General features: G+C 30.3%; 1 protein-coding gene across 3 annotated transcripts in view; it reads right to left on the bottom strand.

Moving 5' to 3' along the window:
• The window catches only part of Pde9 (Phosphodiesterase 9), a 177714-nt gene that overhangs the window by 22603 nt on the left and 137270 nt on the right, over positions 1-17841 (bottom strand). For all 3 annotated transcript variants that reach the window (XM_064356540.1, XM_015979849.2, XM_015979850.2), the window contains one exon: positions 6476-6799. In XM_064356540.1, coding sequence (XP_064212610.1) covers positions 6476-6799 — 324 coding nt within the window. The remainder of the gene's footprint in view (positions 1-6475; positions 6800-17841) is intronic.

Below are 17841 nucleotides of genomic sequence, written 5' to 3'. Positions count from 1 at the left end.
TTCATGACAACAATGCAGTTGAGGACAGAAAATGATTAGTCTGCAGTAAAGTGCAAAGTAGGGTTTCCTTAGACCCCATATCTGCTCATGGCAACATCTATTTTAAAAAGTATAAGATAGTAAGCGAAGAAACCCTAATTTTCTGTCCCTATTGCATTGTTGTCATAAAATATTACTTCAATCAATCTTCACTATTTTGCTTGGAAGAGAATAAGGCCAAAAAATCCTAAATAAGCCTATCTTAAAATAAGCCGAAATTTACGATACAGATGTTGGTTTTCAGATAGTAGCAACAGGAAGTCCGTTTCCAAAATATAAGAGACAACCTACGTTGGTGATTGCTTCTAAATAAAAAATAATTTTGCTTCTTTATCTCTAGCAAAACAAAATAATGTAAAATTGTCTGATTTAAAAAGTCATTTAAACTGTTGGCAAAAAAATCCATTCCTAATCTTCGTTAATTAATTCCTCAATCAATTATTAATTAATTAAATAATTAATAAACACACGATTTATTTCCTATTATACAGGGTGTCTCAGCTAAGACTTTCGAGCTTAATATCTCAGTTATTTGTCAACGGATTTTTATGAAATTTAAAATGCAGATATTTTAGAAGATAAAGATTAAAATCCCATTAATGCAACAACTCAAGTCTTAAAAACGTAATTTTTACATGCCTTTTTCAAATGTTAAGCCTTATGTTAAGACTTATATTAAAAAAATTATCGTCAGTGAAAAATGCTGTAAGAAAAAACTCGTTCGTGGAAGACGTCTATTTTGCGAGAAAAATTATAAACAAACTGTTAAACGTGGGTACAGATGCAAAAGCGTAGATCTCTATGAGACAAATAAGCACTACCATTGAATTTTGGTCAATCCCACTCATAGAAACGTAACTGTCGCGCAAGGGACATTTCACAATTATCTCTCACCCATATAAAGTTAAAAAACAATATTTTTGAGTTACTTTTGGTACTGGATGCTTTAATTCTTTCAAAAAGTACTAAAAGACTGAATAACAACTGAAAAATTCTAGACACTTGAACATTCAGGACTTTGGAAATGTTTCGTACACTGCTGATTGGATTCTCTTTAAAAGCTTGAATTACAGCTCTAACTATTGCTTCGTTTCCAGTGACGTGTTTTGTCTTCACTCGATTTAGTTCAGGTACGCTTCCTGTGTCTTCAAATTATTGACGATTCTTTGAACTTTAAATTTCATAAATAACATTTCACAAAAAGTCCAACGACACTTTCCATAGCCGAATATTAATTCTTTTTTTAACAACACAGAAATTTCAGCCACTGTTGTTGGTTTTTAAAGGAATTTTACCAAATTAAAACAATTTTACTTTTCTGACAGCGCGCGCACACTTTTGACAGTTTTTTTCAGTGGTACACAAAATGCCGCATAGAAATGCTTCATCAATTGTTTCAAAAGGTGACTGCCCAAATACTATCAAAATTTGGATTAAGTTTTTAACAACAAAATCTAATTTTTTTCTTGGATCAGCTGAGCGATTTGGTTAATTTTTTGTGTGGCCATTTATTTTTCGGGGTTTAATGATCGAACGCTAATTTGCCTTAATTTTAAATAAAAGAAATGTGTTTTAGAATTTCATTTTTTAACTTGAGGTCATTTTTTGCCCCTAAATGAAAGACCACTTCCTAAAATATGTGCATTCTAAATTTCATAACAATCCGTTAACAAATAACTGAGACATTAAGCTCGAAAGTCTTAGCTGAGACACCCTGTATATTGAAACACAGCTCTGAACCCTAAAAAATCAAAACATGATAGAATGCTTGTTTCAGAATTTAGTATTAAAAAATCTTAAGTTTTAAGACAAATGATAAAAGATATTAAAACTTGACAGAAAAAAATCTTAGCGATCTTTTTAAACATATTATTAAGACGCCTTACTTAATTTTATATACAGAGTGTATCAGAAATACGTGTGTTAATTTTAACACGTAATAAAACTCATCAAATACAACAACTTTTTTATATAACATTTTGCAAAATTCTTATTTATAATTTCCACTGTTTTCCTCCTTTCGTTTGTGCAAACGAGCCGGTCAATGTTTAATAATTAGTTTGTATTCATAGCAACAATTTTTATTGTTGTTTTAAACTGTTTAAATTGTCCGTTTCTATCACAACGAAAATAGTTCGGCTTTCTTATTTTTGTACCCATAGGCGGGTACATGTTTCAGTATGTTATCTTTTTCCAAATTTAAGGTAAATTTACGAATTTTTTATTAAAAAATTACAAATAGAAAAGATGTTTTATTTGTTGAGCTATGTTACCAGTTACAATTAAGACACGTATTTCTGATACACCCCGTATATGTTTTAATTATAACAGAATATTCATCATGAAATTAGAGTGGTAAAATGCTAGAAAATACTGTGGTATTTGGAGGAATCCAATAAGGTTGCAGACTCGTAAATTTTAGTTCCGTCCTCTCTTCTAAATTTATAAAAAATAAATTCGCCAACGGAGTCTGCGAGAATTTCACGGAAAGTAAACTGACACATGTCAGTTCATGAGCCTCCAGAGACAAAGGTACTTCAAATTGTGTTCTTTGTGTTATTTTTAAAGCGGAACTTTTAATGACTCAAATATTTATAAGTAATTGTTACCTTTCTCTTCGAAATTGAATTCGTATGTGAAATTCTTCCGGACCGGATCGCGGCGACGATAATCCACCGCCAGACAAATATTTGTTTTTTGGATCGACATCAGATCGTTGCCGGTATTCAAAGTACCCGATGAAATTATAGACTCTGGGACTTTTTATATCGTGAAATGCGTCAAATCGTCTCTATAAATACGTAAGTCAATATTGACACGACCGAAGTCGTCTGAATTATGCGGTGCAGGACCGGCCGGGCCCCTCGATATTTTATCCACCGTTCGTTCGATAAATTTTACTTATGTTCGTGAAGGTAAATATGCGCCCTCAGGAGCTTGTCTGTGCAAATGTTTGCTCCGGAAGGATAGTCCGAGCACCAAATCACCGGAAGGGGTAGCTACACCTTAAGCCGGCTCTGTGTTTGTTCCTCTGGGTGTGTTATTCCCAATGTTGTTAAATTAATAGCGACATCGGGATCAAAGAGAACGAGATTAATTAGGGCGACACCCCGGGCCTTTTTAATACCACCAAACTAAAATTCCGCGGAGAAAACTTATTGCAACTCTAATTGGAATTTAATTAAGGGGAGTCATTTCTTTGGTTTTTTAGTATGCAAAAAGCAAAACTTATTCAAACAATTTCTGTTACCACCAGAATTTTAAATTTGAAATTAGGAAAGAATTTAAGCAAGTATTTTTTTTATTCAATCACTCCACGAACTTGATGTTTCCAAACAAAAAAACACAATTTTCTAATTACACTATACAGGGTGTTAGGGAATGGCTTAGCAATATTTTGTAGGTGAATTTGTCATGATCAGTCGAGTTAAAAACCCTTATATTATTTTTCCAAAAAGTGCGTACTTTCTTCAGAAATTTTTAATAACCCACCTGTTGAGAGCCACTGTGTGGCTTATAGAAGTTTATTAGTAGTTAATTTTATCATTAAATAAAATGGAGATGGGGGCGCATGGGCGTTTTAGAATTTTTCAAAATTGTGGCTAACATGTTCCTTTGCGTGGGAGGCTCGAATCCCGATCCTGGCAAAAAAGTTTTTGTGTTTTTTTTTCGTAAAATTTAGTAACAAAACACAAATTGAAATAGAAGAATAACTTAGTAGACCAAGAAGTGAATTTACCTCTGCTGTTTTGGCAATAATATTAAAATTTACGCTAATTTTTATAATTCTAGTTCAGCAATTCTCAAAATTTGAGACTTTAATTTCAGAACAATTTTTTGGGAATATGTACTGCATTTTTGCCATTCTCTATCTGCCTTTAAATTTTTACTAAACCATTCCCACGCTGCAATTGTTGAATTTATTAACAATCACATACTTCACACGTTAATTAATGTGCTATTTGAATCAATATGAAACCAATATGAACCAATGAAAGTTAAACTTTTTAGTAGAATAAACCCACAGAAACTATGGTAACTATGAAATCTTGCAGTTTAGAAAATTTCAATACAATTTCTTGATTGCAATAAAATGTTTAAGTCTCAAACACTAGAGATATTAAAAAATAAAATGACAAAGTACAAATAAAAGATTTTAATTTAATTTAAAAGATTTTCCCAAATGGCTTTTTGGATGTTTATACACTAAACCGTGTACGGTCTACTGTACAAATTTCACAAAACAAATCCACTAGAATGTTTAAAAAAAACGTGAAATTTATATTGCAAGTCAGCAAAGTCCTACATTGAAAAAATCGAAATTTGTAATTAGATAATGTTTCTGAATGTCCTTTTAACAGCACGTTATTGAGAAGTTCGTTCAAATCTCCTGTCGATTTATCAGCGAAGAATCGGAAAAAAGGATCAATTTGAAGTTCCAAAAAATTCTTGCTTTAAAAAGAAAAAAAAAATCACATTACCAAAATTTCAAAAATAGTTTTTTTCTACTTTGATTTCACAAATTGTTTATTGTGAAACTGAAAGTAGTTACACAATAACTCCTTTTAGTAAATTTTTAGGAGTTGTATTGGCAGTGCTGGGCTAGGTGTCATCACCATCAGTCATAGCTGTAATTTAGTGATCTGTCAACAGCGTCAAGTCGTTTATTGATAAAGGCCGAATAATTAACACAATTAAGAGGAAATAGTTTGAACAGATTTTGATAAGTCAAACTAAACAAAAACACAAAATATAGAAAATAGAATTTTATAAGATTTATAAGACTTAATTATGACACTCATTCTATTGGAGCATTCCTTCGTAGTGCTCCAAAACCATTCGTAACACAATAGAACGTCTTATAAAACTTGTATAATAAATAATAATATACTATTATCGTACTATTAATAATTGTCCAATTTCAAGATAATAGCTCACCGCAACAATATTAAGTATTAAATCAGAAACAACCTATGCGAGAAATGAAATCAAAAATTTTTAATTCTGAAATTAGAAGTACCTTCTTATATGTCCTTTTGGTTAATTATAAGCTGAGCTATAGACATTATATGCTTAAATTTTCCATGAACAAATGCATTACACTGATTATAAAAAAAACTCAATTTATGAAAAAGTTAAATGAAAAATGCCAATTTTGCACAATTAGTATTAAAAGGCATTAAAAAATTTAATTTTGAAACCGCATGCTACTTAAAAATGTCCTTGCGACCATATAAAACAAAACGAACAATGAAAATTTAAAAACCAAAAATTTAAAAAATTCGTTATTCCGAAACTAGAATTGCAAATTTTAAGCTGTTCAAAAACTAAATAACGTTCTATCAATTGCGATTATTTAAAAAAAAAGTGCACAAGAAACGATGGTAAAAAATCAGAAAGTTTTTTTATAAGTGAACAAAAAAATCACTCTAATTTTTTTATTATTTCAAGATTTCCTAAGCAGAAGAATACTTTGATTTGTTTTAAATCCAACTCAAATGTTTAATTGTTTGTGAAACTAGAAAATTTTCTTAGATGCCCCTTTACAATTTTGAGGATTTAAAAAAGAAATTTTCATATAATCGTAATTTTTAAAAAAACTTTCTTATAATACCCGTTTGGTTGTTTATAAACTGAACTACTGAATTGTGGGGTATCAATAATTGTCCAAATTTCATAAGAACAAGTGCAGTTGACCGGTTGTAAAAAATCACGAACTTTATGTGAAAAATGCGTAAAAACTCCTGAATTTTATAAAATTATAACAATATTTGTAAATTCCTAAATGTCCTTATGCGATTTATATAGCAAATAGTATTCTACCATCTGTGAAAACGACTGGAAAAAATGATGAAGTTGTGGTGTTTCTTCAAAAATCCCCATGTCAAAACTACACTCTTCTGCCAAATGCCCTTTTTCAATCAAAATAGGACATCTATCTATTCAGGGTATCTCTTTTCAAAAATTTCACAAAAAAATGAAAATTAAAAAATTGGTACTTAGTTCTAATAATAACCTTGCTAATTATTGCCTTTTTAGTAGTTCAAAAACTAAATAATATTTTATCAATTGAGAAAATTTAAAATAACATGTGCACCAGAACCGATGTTAAAAAAATCATAAATTCTATCATATCTACTCGTAATTGAACAAAAAATCGCTAAACAATTTTTTATTTTTTCACTTCGCTTTATTTTAAATTTTCAGAGTCAAAAGGCTACTGAAGTGCTACTAAACAGTTTAAAATCAAATTCAAAACTGATTGTTGAAAATAAAAAATCTTTTTTAACCTGTAATATTGTCAGGAAATGTCTGAGAAACTACTAATATGTTCATTTTATTAATAGCAATGCAACAAAAATTATCAGTTAATTTTCTTGCACATTCTTTTGCCAACGCGAACAATAATAATAAAAACAGTAATTAATAAATTTACCGAGCCAGCTCAGACTCTCCGTAGTCTCAAGCTTCTCCCGGAACTCCTCCACTTGTCTCTGGAGCTCTTCGACGGCGGGAGGCAGCGGCAGTTCGGATCGTAGCTGTCTTTCGATGGCGGATACTCGAGCTTCCAGAGCTTTTAGGCTGTTTCCGGTCGATTCCTGGAGCATAGCGAAGCCGTTGGCGGCCACCACTTGCAGAGAGTACCTGCTGTCTGGTGTGTTGGGAGGCAAATCTCCGCTGATGTTCAACAATTGACCGGAGGTGTTGTACAGTTTCAGAATGTCCCGGGGACCAGCCTCGGAGGCAGATCTGAATAAATCTGGAAACGACGACAAACTCGTGTTATTAAAATTGTACTAGAAAACTCTGCTATGCTGCATTTTGTCGCTTTGGGGAGTAATGAGCGTAAGGCGTGGACAGCAAATCCGCAAATTCATGCTCGAAATTTTCCCTTTATGAAATGTTACTGAAAGTTGCGAGCTCTAATGCACTATTTCATAAAGCAACTTCCATTATTTCGGGGCTGGTGCGGCTTTAGAATCTGAGGTTTGGCGCTGCAACAGTTGTGCAACAACGTGCTAAAATTAATTTAACACAAAAAACTTACAATTCGCAACTCTTTAAATTAAAGGAAAATTGATTCATTTCATAAACTTGAACGTTATTGATATAATAAGTACGTTTAGAACTTTTATGGTTACAAACTAAAGAAAGAAAGAAGGTATTTGTGAAAGCCTTGTTTAGGTACACACACAATCTTGTTTCGAATTTAAATAACAGAACAGAATACACGATTTAACAGAGGACTTTTGGGAACACAAGTTTTAACAATACCGGTTTCTCAGGGCCGTCTTAAGATATTTGGCCGATCTTTGATTAGTTAGTATTAGAAACCAGTTTTTTGAAAGTTAAGCACTTTATATAGGTGTGAAAAATCTTGTAAAAAACATAACTTAAGTAATAAAATCTGGTAATTTTTTATTAATTCCTCCAGCATGAAAAACAACAACAAATAAACTGACATATGTTTTGTAGAAATAAAGAAGGTAATTAATCGTTGAACATAAATATTGTTCTAAATTTATTGCTGTAAAATTAGTTCTATATGTAGTACTAAAATCAAACAACTCAGCATTATCAATATTTTTTATACAATTAAACATTCATATTTTTAATAAATTTTTGACATCCAGAATTTTTTGTCTCTTCGTCTTAGTTTGTGAGTAATTAATTTTTTCACGACTTTTGGAGTACTATTCACAAAAATTTGCACTTTATTCACGAGTTGAATAGTTTCAGCAAGTGATAGGTCTACCGTTTCTAACTCTGATATGCTATTTAGTATGCCACTAAAGTAAAAGTGAGAAAGTCAGTCGTTTCTCAAAGTGGTTTGACTAAATTAAATAATGCCGTGCTTCTGCAAGGGTTCGCAAATCTCCAGAATTAAAAGATAGCGCAACTTTAAAAAATAATTTAATGCACAACTAGTATTTCCTACGAAAAGAAGAAAAATTAAAAAATTCAAAAACAGTAAGTAATACGAGTATTAACACTGAGAAACTAAAAAGATGAAACACAAAAAAATCAAAAAAATAGTGAGATTGAAATTCCGAAGAACTAAGATATTGAAAGACTCATAAAATGAAAGAAAAATAGAACTGGGTAAAAGAAACACTAAAAACAGAAACATTTTAAATAAAAAACTAAAATAACACAAGAGTCGTTTTACAGAAAACTTCATTAGATTTTAATTGGCTGTTAAAAGTTAACAACGCAAATACACCAATCAAATAGATTCAATCTGGCCAAGTGGTCAGTTAGTCACGCAATTAATTGCGAATTAAATTAATGACACTTCTATAAACTGGTCCTAAGAGAAAAAACTTCGAATTTGAATGCTGAAATACAAATAAACTAGGAATGAAATTTTCTAAAATTAAGAGTAACAGAAAGAATAAGAAATAAAAAAAATATTAAACTGTAAAATAAAAAAAATAAAAATTGGAAAATGGAAATTAAATATAGTGAAACCACGAAAAACTGAAAAAGTTGGGAAATCAATATGAAGTATGAAGAAACTTAGAAACTAAAAAGCTGAAATAGTGAGAAACTTAAAAGCGTATGATTGAAAATTAAAAAACTAGGAGGTAATTGTAATTCTAGTAAAATCTGAACAAATTTGATATTAAGTTGCCATTTAAAATGCATTTACAAATTAACCTCGAATTAAAATTTGATTGTATTGTTTTCTTTAACTAAAAAAAGATGGGACAAATTGGTTCAAAATTATGTTGTTGACCTCATAGCAAGCATTCCTAGAACATTGGAAGCTGTTATTCGAACTAGAGGAGATAATACACGGTATTAATGATAAGGTGTAGTTCCTATAAAAATTACAATTTTAGATAAAAATTAGTTTTTGTCCTTAAAAACAATTTTTTTTACAAAAAATTTTTGCCTTTTATTTCAACTCTTATTGTACTTCAAAAAGCAAGAAAATATTCTTGTGTGCAGTGTACTAGTTGTTTTTTAAAACTATGTAAACACCAACGTCGCATTTTCTCTCAAAATTAGTTGCTATAAATTAATTTATGAACTTCAAAAAAAACAGCTAATGTAATTCATAGTTTCATTGAGAGATCTAATCATTAATAACTAGGTAATTTACATTTTCATCAACCTTATTTAAAAAATAATTTGGTAAAATAAGGCGTTGGCGTTTACATAGTTTTAAAACAGCTAACAGGTACTAATAAAAAAGTTTAAAAAAATATACTATTTTAAATTTTAGTTAAAATTAATTTTTAGATTAGGAAGGATAAACTCAACTATAGATTGTTGAAATCATATGGAGATGGAAATCAGTTTAGGAATTTAGAAAAAATCAAAATTGTGTTAAATCTTTACATCATTAACAAAATACATTTATTCCGAAGTGTTTCAAGAAAAGCCCTTCAAAATTGCGGGTTAGAAAAATTTTCTAAGATCGAACTCTAGTTATTATTTAATAAAATTATAATTAAATGTCTTTTAATGTCATAGTATATTTGCGATATAGTATACAATTTTCTTCTTTTAAATTGGAATCTGTATTTTTTCTTTCATAATTTGGAAATATTAGTTTTTGTTGATACAAACATGCGTAATATATTTTACTTCTGCTATAAGTTATTACATATTTAAAATAAAATTGATCTGTCACGGACTTTTTAAATTTTTTGTTTACTTTATGACATATCCAAGATCGCTGATTTAAAAAAAATCACCCTGTGTATATTTCAGTTGTTTATTCATTTTAAGTAGTTTTGAAACATATTAATTCAATAATCCGGAAAACCCTTTAAAATAATGGTTCAGATTATAAATGTTTGACTGTAATTAATTACTGATTAAACTTAAATGAAATAAGTTGTCATTTACTTAGGAAAACTTAAATTACAAGCAAAATAGAATTTTATTACAATTAAAATAGTGTGAGTTAAAGTACAGGTTTGTGAATAAACAATACCTGATACCGAAAATCGCCTAAAATACTTAAAATTCCCAAAAACTCAAATAAATCCAAACTAAAAATACCAAATAACTCCAAAAATAAATTTAACAAAAGAAAATTTAAAGAAATTTCTTTGCTAACAAATAAAAATTCGTACCTAGGTGTCAAAATTCTAACTGAAACTTCATGAGAAATTAAGAGCTAAAAGTTGAATAAACCTTAAAAATCAAAACCTACAAAAAAACAAATCCACAATCTTAAAAAACCAAAACATTTGAAATTTAAGACTTTATACACAAGGTGTGTTAAACTAGTCGCCTGTGTGTACATTTAGTTGTTTTATAATGAAACTTTTAAGTAAAATTAATTGACTGTTTGTGAACTGTATTGACATTTATTGATAGTTTATTCAATTAAGCATATTAATAAAAATGATTTTTTTAGTTAACTTTAATTGGTTTATATGAAACCAATTAAAGTTAACTAAAAAAAATCATTTTAACATACCTTGTAGTTTCCTGTTTATGGTAAAAGTTAAGGAATTTTTCGTTTTGGTAAAAAACGAGTCTCAGATATTTCGTTATTTTAAAGGCAATGATTTTCTCAGTCTCTCAAGCCCGGTTTTACCAACGTTAGTTAAATTTAATGCTCAGTTGAAAACAATTGTTACTATGATTTTAACAATAGCTTCTGTGGATTTATTCTACTAATAAATTTAACTGACATTGGAGCAATCGACCTTCAGTGATCTGTACATCGTTTTCGATTTACACATTTTTGAACTCAGTTTTAAATTTTCCCTCATTTTAATTTTATTTTTTTGTTGGTAACATTTCAAGCCTTCTTTTAAATATTTGAATCCTAGATTATAAACACTATTTTAAAACACGCATAGCAACGTGTTTTAAATTAAAATGTTCCAACAAAAAAATTTTAACTAATACTCATACGAAAACTAAAGTTCTCGGGTGTCTAAGTATGCAACTCGCATACGCTCGTTGCATAACGACAGCCCTTAAACTTTAAAATTGAGTTTTCGCACTCGCAGTATTAATAACTATATATTTTATTCAGTAAAACAGGATAAGATATAAAATGCAATTAAACTTTGATGTCATTTATAAAAGATAACATAAGTTTAGTTAATTGATGAGCTGTCTAAAAATATCCAAAATAGGTGTAGGTATTTAGAACAGATAATAATAAATAATATAAATAAACTCTAACCCAAAAACAACAGTCGAAGACAGTTGAATTGAATCAGACCTGATATCTGAAATCATATTAAAGTCGTAAAAGTTTAAAATAGACCAAATAAGCTTGATTGTCCAAATTTGGATTCTAAGTCGTTCTAAACATTTTTCAATAAATCAGATTTTTGACCTAACAAATAATTTTCAAAATATTATGCCCTCCGGCCGCAAACGGAACACTTGTTTCGTTTGCCATTAACACAGTTTTGAAGCAGAAGCTGAAAAATACCAAGCTCGCAGTTCCATTCGGTGTGTAGATGACTTTCATTGCGTTTAATTCCTAATGAGATCTTAAATTCCAGATTAACAAAAACAAGATTAGATTCTTGTTAACCGTTAACTATAACACGAGCTTAATCGTAAGCCGGATTTAATACACGCTCACAAAGTTAAACAACCTGAAACTAAATTACATCATTACTTGCCAAATGAATTAAATTTAACTTTTGATTGCAATTATAAATTACAACAATCATGTTGCTTGTCGGGGGAAGTTTTTAAATCAAATTGCACATAAAATTGTAGTGTATTATTTTGAGCAAACTAGTCTCTGAGTTTGATGTGTGGGCGAATTATAATCCACTTTGTTTCAAAACTGCGCTCTATTAATGGCCACAAATAATTTCATGGAGCGGAATCCAATAAAAAAATGGGTTCAACAAGATTTCGAGAAAATTTATCTGCTCTGAAGACAGCTCTTATGAATTATTCTCCGAAGGCCATTAATTTTTATAGGGAAGAGTGTACTAGCAAAAAACCAGGAAATCTCATAAGGTTCGATCGGTTCATCTCCGGGAAAACTTGATACACAATTTTTAATCTTCCTCAGACTCGTGTAACTAAATCAAAACATCTGAGGACGTTTCGAGCAAACAAAAATATTGATTGAATATTAAGTTATTGTCTTCGTATGAAAAATTATCTGTCAGGTGAAAAAACATAAGAGTGGGATTTGATTGAATTTCAAGCAGGCAAGTCGCCTGCCTTTGATTTTACTTCGTTTCAATTCAATAAAATCTGCTCTCGTGTTTATTTAAATGGAGCCATATATTAAGTTAGGGTCTGGGAGAAAGATACCTCTTGTATCGATAAGCATCCAATTTAAATAATTGAGTGCTACTCACGGAACCGTGAGATATGCTAAACTGCAAATATTTAAAAATCCCATTCGACGTAGTCACAAACAAAACTTTGCACTCGTGCATAATACAATCTGAAAAGCTGGAAAATTCAGCCGCAAGTCGAAGACTAAATAAGAGAGTGTGTCATCGAGTTCGAAACTTCTGACTTGTGCATTATTCAATAAGATTAAGCTCGGAATCTTATTACAAATTTGTCTTCTTGACTCGTACGAAAAGACTGTGTTTGTTTTGTGTGTACAAAGTCCCGAACATTTGCTCTGTATTGTCTCCACACAATTCTATTTAGCTAGATAGATAAAGCGAAAATTTACTACTTGCGTTCGACCAAAATTAAATTTTATTTCCAAGTGCCAGTGAAATTGCGAATTTCAATTTTATGGCAGCTCACTGTTTCGAAAAACTCACCCACTCTTGATTTGCTCCTTTTGTTGTGTGTGGGAGGACGTAGGTTCTATGTAATGTAACATTTCAGAAAATTCTCATTTATTTATTATAAAATGGAAATGCAACTGAAAACTTCAAGCTTTATTATCGTTATGCATATGCATAATTAAAAAGTGTGCTAAAATCGCTAGAATTTTCTGACAAACATTGCGGTTACTCGGTGGTCAAAAGTTTAAATATCCCGTGAGCTTGGCTTAATATTTTATCGACCTGCGGTCTGTAGACAACACTTCAAACCTAAATTAAACTTTTATTAAGCAAAAAAGTGTTCCGCCAATGGGGTACGGGACTGTATCACCGCAAAAAAATTAATGAAAATTTAATTTATTCATTCGCAAAAACTGTCTATACTTTATCAGGTTTAAAAAAGTTTGGTTTAAAATTAAGGGTAGTTAAACGTGTTCGTTCTATTCAATCGGTTTGAAAGCCACAATGAGTCGGAAAAAACGGCTTTTTGTGAGAGTTAAAATAAAAATGTTCTCTAGGCACGTAATAATAAATTCAATTCGTAACTATTGATTCTACTCTCTGAAAAATTACTCTGTTTAATAATTAGTTTTTTGTCGTAATGTCAGTACTATAAAATTTGTTTTTCTTTATAGAATAAAAGCTCTAACGAGTTTCCTAAAACAGAAAAAATACATTAATGATAAGTAGTCAAAACTGCAATTTCTTATCTCAGATTAAATCTAGAAAAACAAAGCCAAACTCATTTTTATTAACACATGTTAAAGATTCAAGAATTTTTCAAACAAATAATTAATAAATAGGTTGGCATCCTATCAACGTCTACTTTTACACAAAAATGTGTTTTTAAATTTTTGTGTAATAGATATATACCTAATTGTATTTCAGGGCGCAAAAGCTTAGAGCCTACGGCAGTGAAAAAAATAGGCTGTGATTTTGAAAATGAAAAAGACAAATGGTGTATTTTTATTTTTTATGGAATCAATGTTTGTTTACTCTACCCATATTTATGTGCTATGAATACGCAATATTCTTAAATATATCTACTATCCAAAACCAAAATCCGCCTTTAAACAGAAAAGAGTAAATCGCGTATTTATGTTTTTTGAAGTGCTGGAATAAACTCAATATTTAAGTAAAATTTGTAAACAGAAGAAAACACAAAAACTGGAAAGATGCCTAAAAATGGCCAAAATTTTTTTTCGAAAATATTTTAGTGACATTTAAAATAATAGTATAAAAGTATATATATAATAAAAAGTATAAAAATAATAAAATTTCAAACATAATTCAGTCAACAAAACGTAACGTACAGCGTGCTCAAAAACTGGCGCACCAACTCAATGGTGTGTGGTAGAGAACTGGTTACATATGAAGGTAAAAATAGCAAAAAATTCTTTGTATTAAAGTTATTGATAAATAACGGATTTTAGATAAATGATATGTGGCAACGTTGTCTAACAGTCATGAGCGCAATTCGGAAATAAAATTAACTAGACGCCCTCTAGTGATGACTTTTGAACTATGTCGAAAACAGTAAAGAAATTTTTGTAATGCCACATTTAACTGACATTTAATGAATTGTTCAACAATTTGGCGTGTATAGTGTTAATTACTTACAATAGAAAGAATTGCTTTAAAAGTACGTGGTGGTAAATACTAGCGTTGACTTTGGTTCTGTAGTTTTTCGTGGTATAAAGTGTTTATTGTTGGAATATGAAAGTGAATAAAAAGTGAAAAATATTTAAATTTCGATTACAAAGTGTTATCAAACAGTTGTCTAATTAAAGATTATAAGTAATGGATCACAGCGAACACAAAGTTTGGCTCAAGAAACCAATAAATTAGTGAAGTGTTATGAATTTTAGGTTAGAATTTTCCACTGAAAAAATCATGAAATGCTGCGGTAAATCTACAAAACTACAATAAAGATTAACAACTGCTGATACATTTAAACGTAAATTATGCCAAAAGGTAGGCTTTTCAATGTCTTTGTAATAATTTTCCAATAAAGAAAGTGAACCAAACAGTCATTCGTTATTCGTGTTTTCCTCGTCATCTCTCATTTGTCAACATAAGAATCTTGCACCAAAGATACAATAGTCATTCCGCATAGGCAATGTAACAATTGTGAAGCCCCAAAATTCGTACAACACTCAAAATATCCGAATAAACATTTTCCCGCCATTTATGGTTACTGTTTTCGACCTAGCTCAGTGGCGCCCCCAACGGTAATTTTACTTCCGAATAGAATATGAAAAACAATAAAAATAAATTATTTTTTAAACGGTTTCCTAGGAAATAATCCCCAGTGTTGGCACATCTACACATTGTGATTTTTTGGATAAATTTTAATTTTGTTAAATTAAAAAACTGCTAAAATCTGATAGTAAATTTAAAAATAATTATTTATCGTTTTGTTACGGAACAAATACCTGATATGAAACATAAAAACATAAAAAAATAATGAAAACTAAAGAAGTTAACACAATAAGTTTGTAGCTCCAGATTTTTTAAAATATAACTTTAGGAATTTTTTCAACATTTTTCCCGTAATCTGCACTTGTTTCTCAATAATGTACCACTGAGTTGGTGCGCCAGTTTTTGAGCAGCCTGTATATGTCGCAGCCACTTGGCGAAATCAGACATTATTTCATGAGAAGTCTGGACTTTTCATTTCATTTCATGAAATGTCTAAACAAAGCGATCAAAAAATCCTTCTATTAAGTAAGCTTAGAAACTAAAGGAAGGAAACTAAAGCCTAATGTCAAAGAAAAAATGTCAAAAAAATTAAGCAAATGAAATTATTATTGGAATCTAGTTTTGTCCCATAGACACCATTTACGAGTCGTGGAGCGTTCGGGTGTTCTTTGTGTCACGAATTCATAGCATCTAACAGTTTACGTTTTAGTTTACAGCAGGCTGAACTAATACATGACACGGGACACACGTTCCCAAGTTATATGCCTATTTGATAGATAGAAGGACTTTTTGATCGCTTTATACTATTTCATAAAAAGTCCATACTTTTCATGAAATGTGTAATTTCTTCAAGTGGTGGCTAACAGTACCTTTATTTTTCTATATTTCAAAAAATAAAAATCAAAGAGAAATCAGGAACTTAGAAGTTTTCTCTTTACATGTGAAATTTTTCAGAATTTTTCTACCACAGACAAGCGTCAAAAAGTTAATTTTATTTAACTACCCGCGGAAAAAGTCAACAAAAAAATAATTTAACAAATTTGCAAATTCGACAATAAATTTAATTTAACATCATTGAAAACAAAAGAGTAACAATTGTAATACAATTTTCAGCCAGTAAGAGTCTATCCGCGACTTTTCACACACCCGATTTATCGCTGCAAAGGAAAATTAATTAAAACTATACAGGATGTTCCGTTTTTATTGTTACAAATTTAAACAGGTGACAGAATATTCAATTTAAAAAAAAATTCCTATAAACATTCACCGAAAAATACTTTGTAAGGGAGCTACACCCCCTGAAAGGGGTGCTTCTGTTAGTGTGTTTTTCTCAATATTTCAGAAACTATTACAGATAAGATTATAAAATTGGGTGCAGTTAATAATCTTTATACGGCTAATCGAACTCAAGAATTAAATATAAAAAAAATAATCAGGGGCGTCCCAAACTGGAGAGGAGTTGGGTAAAAAATGCCATAACTACTTTGGCTTTAGTGTTCTGATATTCTAGCAACAAAATCGTAAATCCCATAGTTTTATACACAAAAATGGTCTCTTGTGTTGTTTCATTACAACTCACCGTTTTTGAGTAAAATCGCTTTAAAATTTAAGTTACAGACCATAAACAGCATAAAAATCAGGAAGGATCAGCAGAACCAAATTCTGGGTCTTTTAGGGTTACACTGCATCAATTTGTAAAAAAATGTCGACGTTTTGCCAACTCTTGTAAGGTTCATCTTCAGAACAGGTCATGACCCCGAAAGTCTGTTCATCTCTAATTTTCATGCTGTTTATGGTTAGACAACGTTTAAATGAATTTTATTCAAAAACAGTGAGTTGTATCGAAACCACACAAGAGACCAATTTAATGTAAAAAACTATGGAATTCATGATTTTGTAACTGAAAGAGTCAAAAAACTAAAACCAAAACTACACTCCCGCAGTTTGAGACGCCCCTGATTAAAAATTCCTACATTTGATCATCAAATTCGATTAGGCGGATGAAGATTATCGACTGTACCAAATTTTATAATTTTATCTAAAATCGTTTCCGAAATATTGAGAAAAACCCGTTAAAAGAAGCACCCTTTTCAGGCGGTGTAGCTAGCTCCCTTACGAAGTATTTTTCCATACATGTTTATAGAAAATTTTTGACTTAAAATTAAATATTATATCACCTGTTTAAATTTGTAACAATAAAAACAAAACAACCTGTATATTAAAAATTAAGTTGCTTAAAAAAAATCTGACTTTTGTGTGCTTAACTGAGCGTCTTTTATCATCATTCGAAAAATTGTCCCACACTTTTGGATCACACTGGACATTGAATTTAAATATTATATTTTAAAACATGTGATATGTTTCCCTCACTATGTTGCTCACAATCCCACTATTGATTTTTTTTTTATTTTATTTTTTATTATTTCAAAGAATTCTGCTAAGACAGATCTGGCATTTCTAGTTTTTTTCATGAATCATTCATTCACAAAGCAAAGCATAATTGGCTTCTAAAAATTACAATTGTTATTTCGTTGTTATACAACTTCTTCAAAGGAAATTGCTGCATCAACCGAGTACTTCACTTTATAACAAACAACGGGTTCAGGTAGCAGAGGCACTTACAAAAGCTACAGCTAAAGCTAAAAACACTTCGATAACTTGAAAATCGTCAAAATTCGCACAAAAATGAAACAAGCAGCGTTTTTTAGCACACGGAATTAGTAAATAGATATTTAAAAAACTGTTTGATTTGAAAGAGGAAACCTTCATTTTTCTTCATCGACAAGAAATTTTACGTTGCTATTATTCACAGGGTGAGTCTACTAAATGTACAGACTGATCCAGAAATACTGAGTCTGTT

The sequence above is a fragment of the Tribolium castaneum genome, chromosome 5 (assembly GCF_031307605.1).
Source record: "Tribolium castaneum strain GA2 chromosome 5, icTriCast1.1, whole genome shotgun sequence".
Lineage (NCBI taxonomy): Eukaryota > Metazoa > Arthropoda > Insecta > Coleoptera > Tenebrionidae > Tribolium > Tribolium castaneum.
This window is presented reverse-complemented; position numbering and strand designations above follow the sequence as displayed.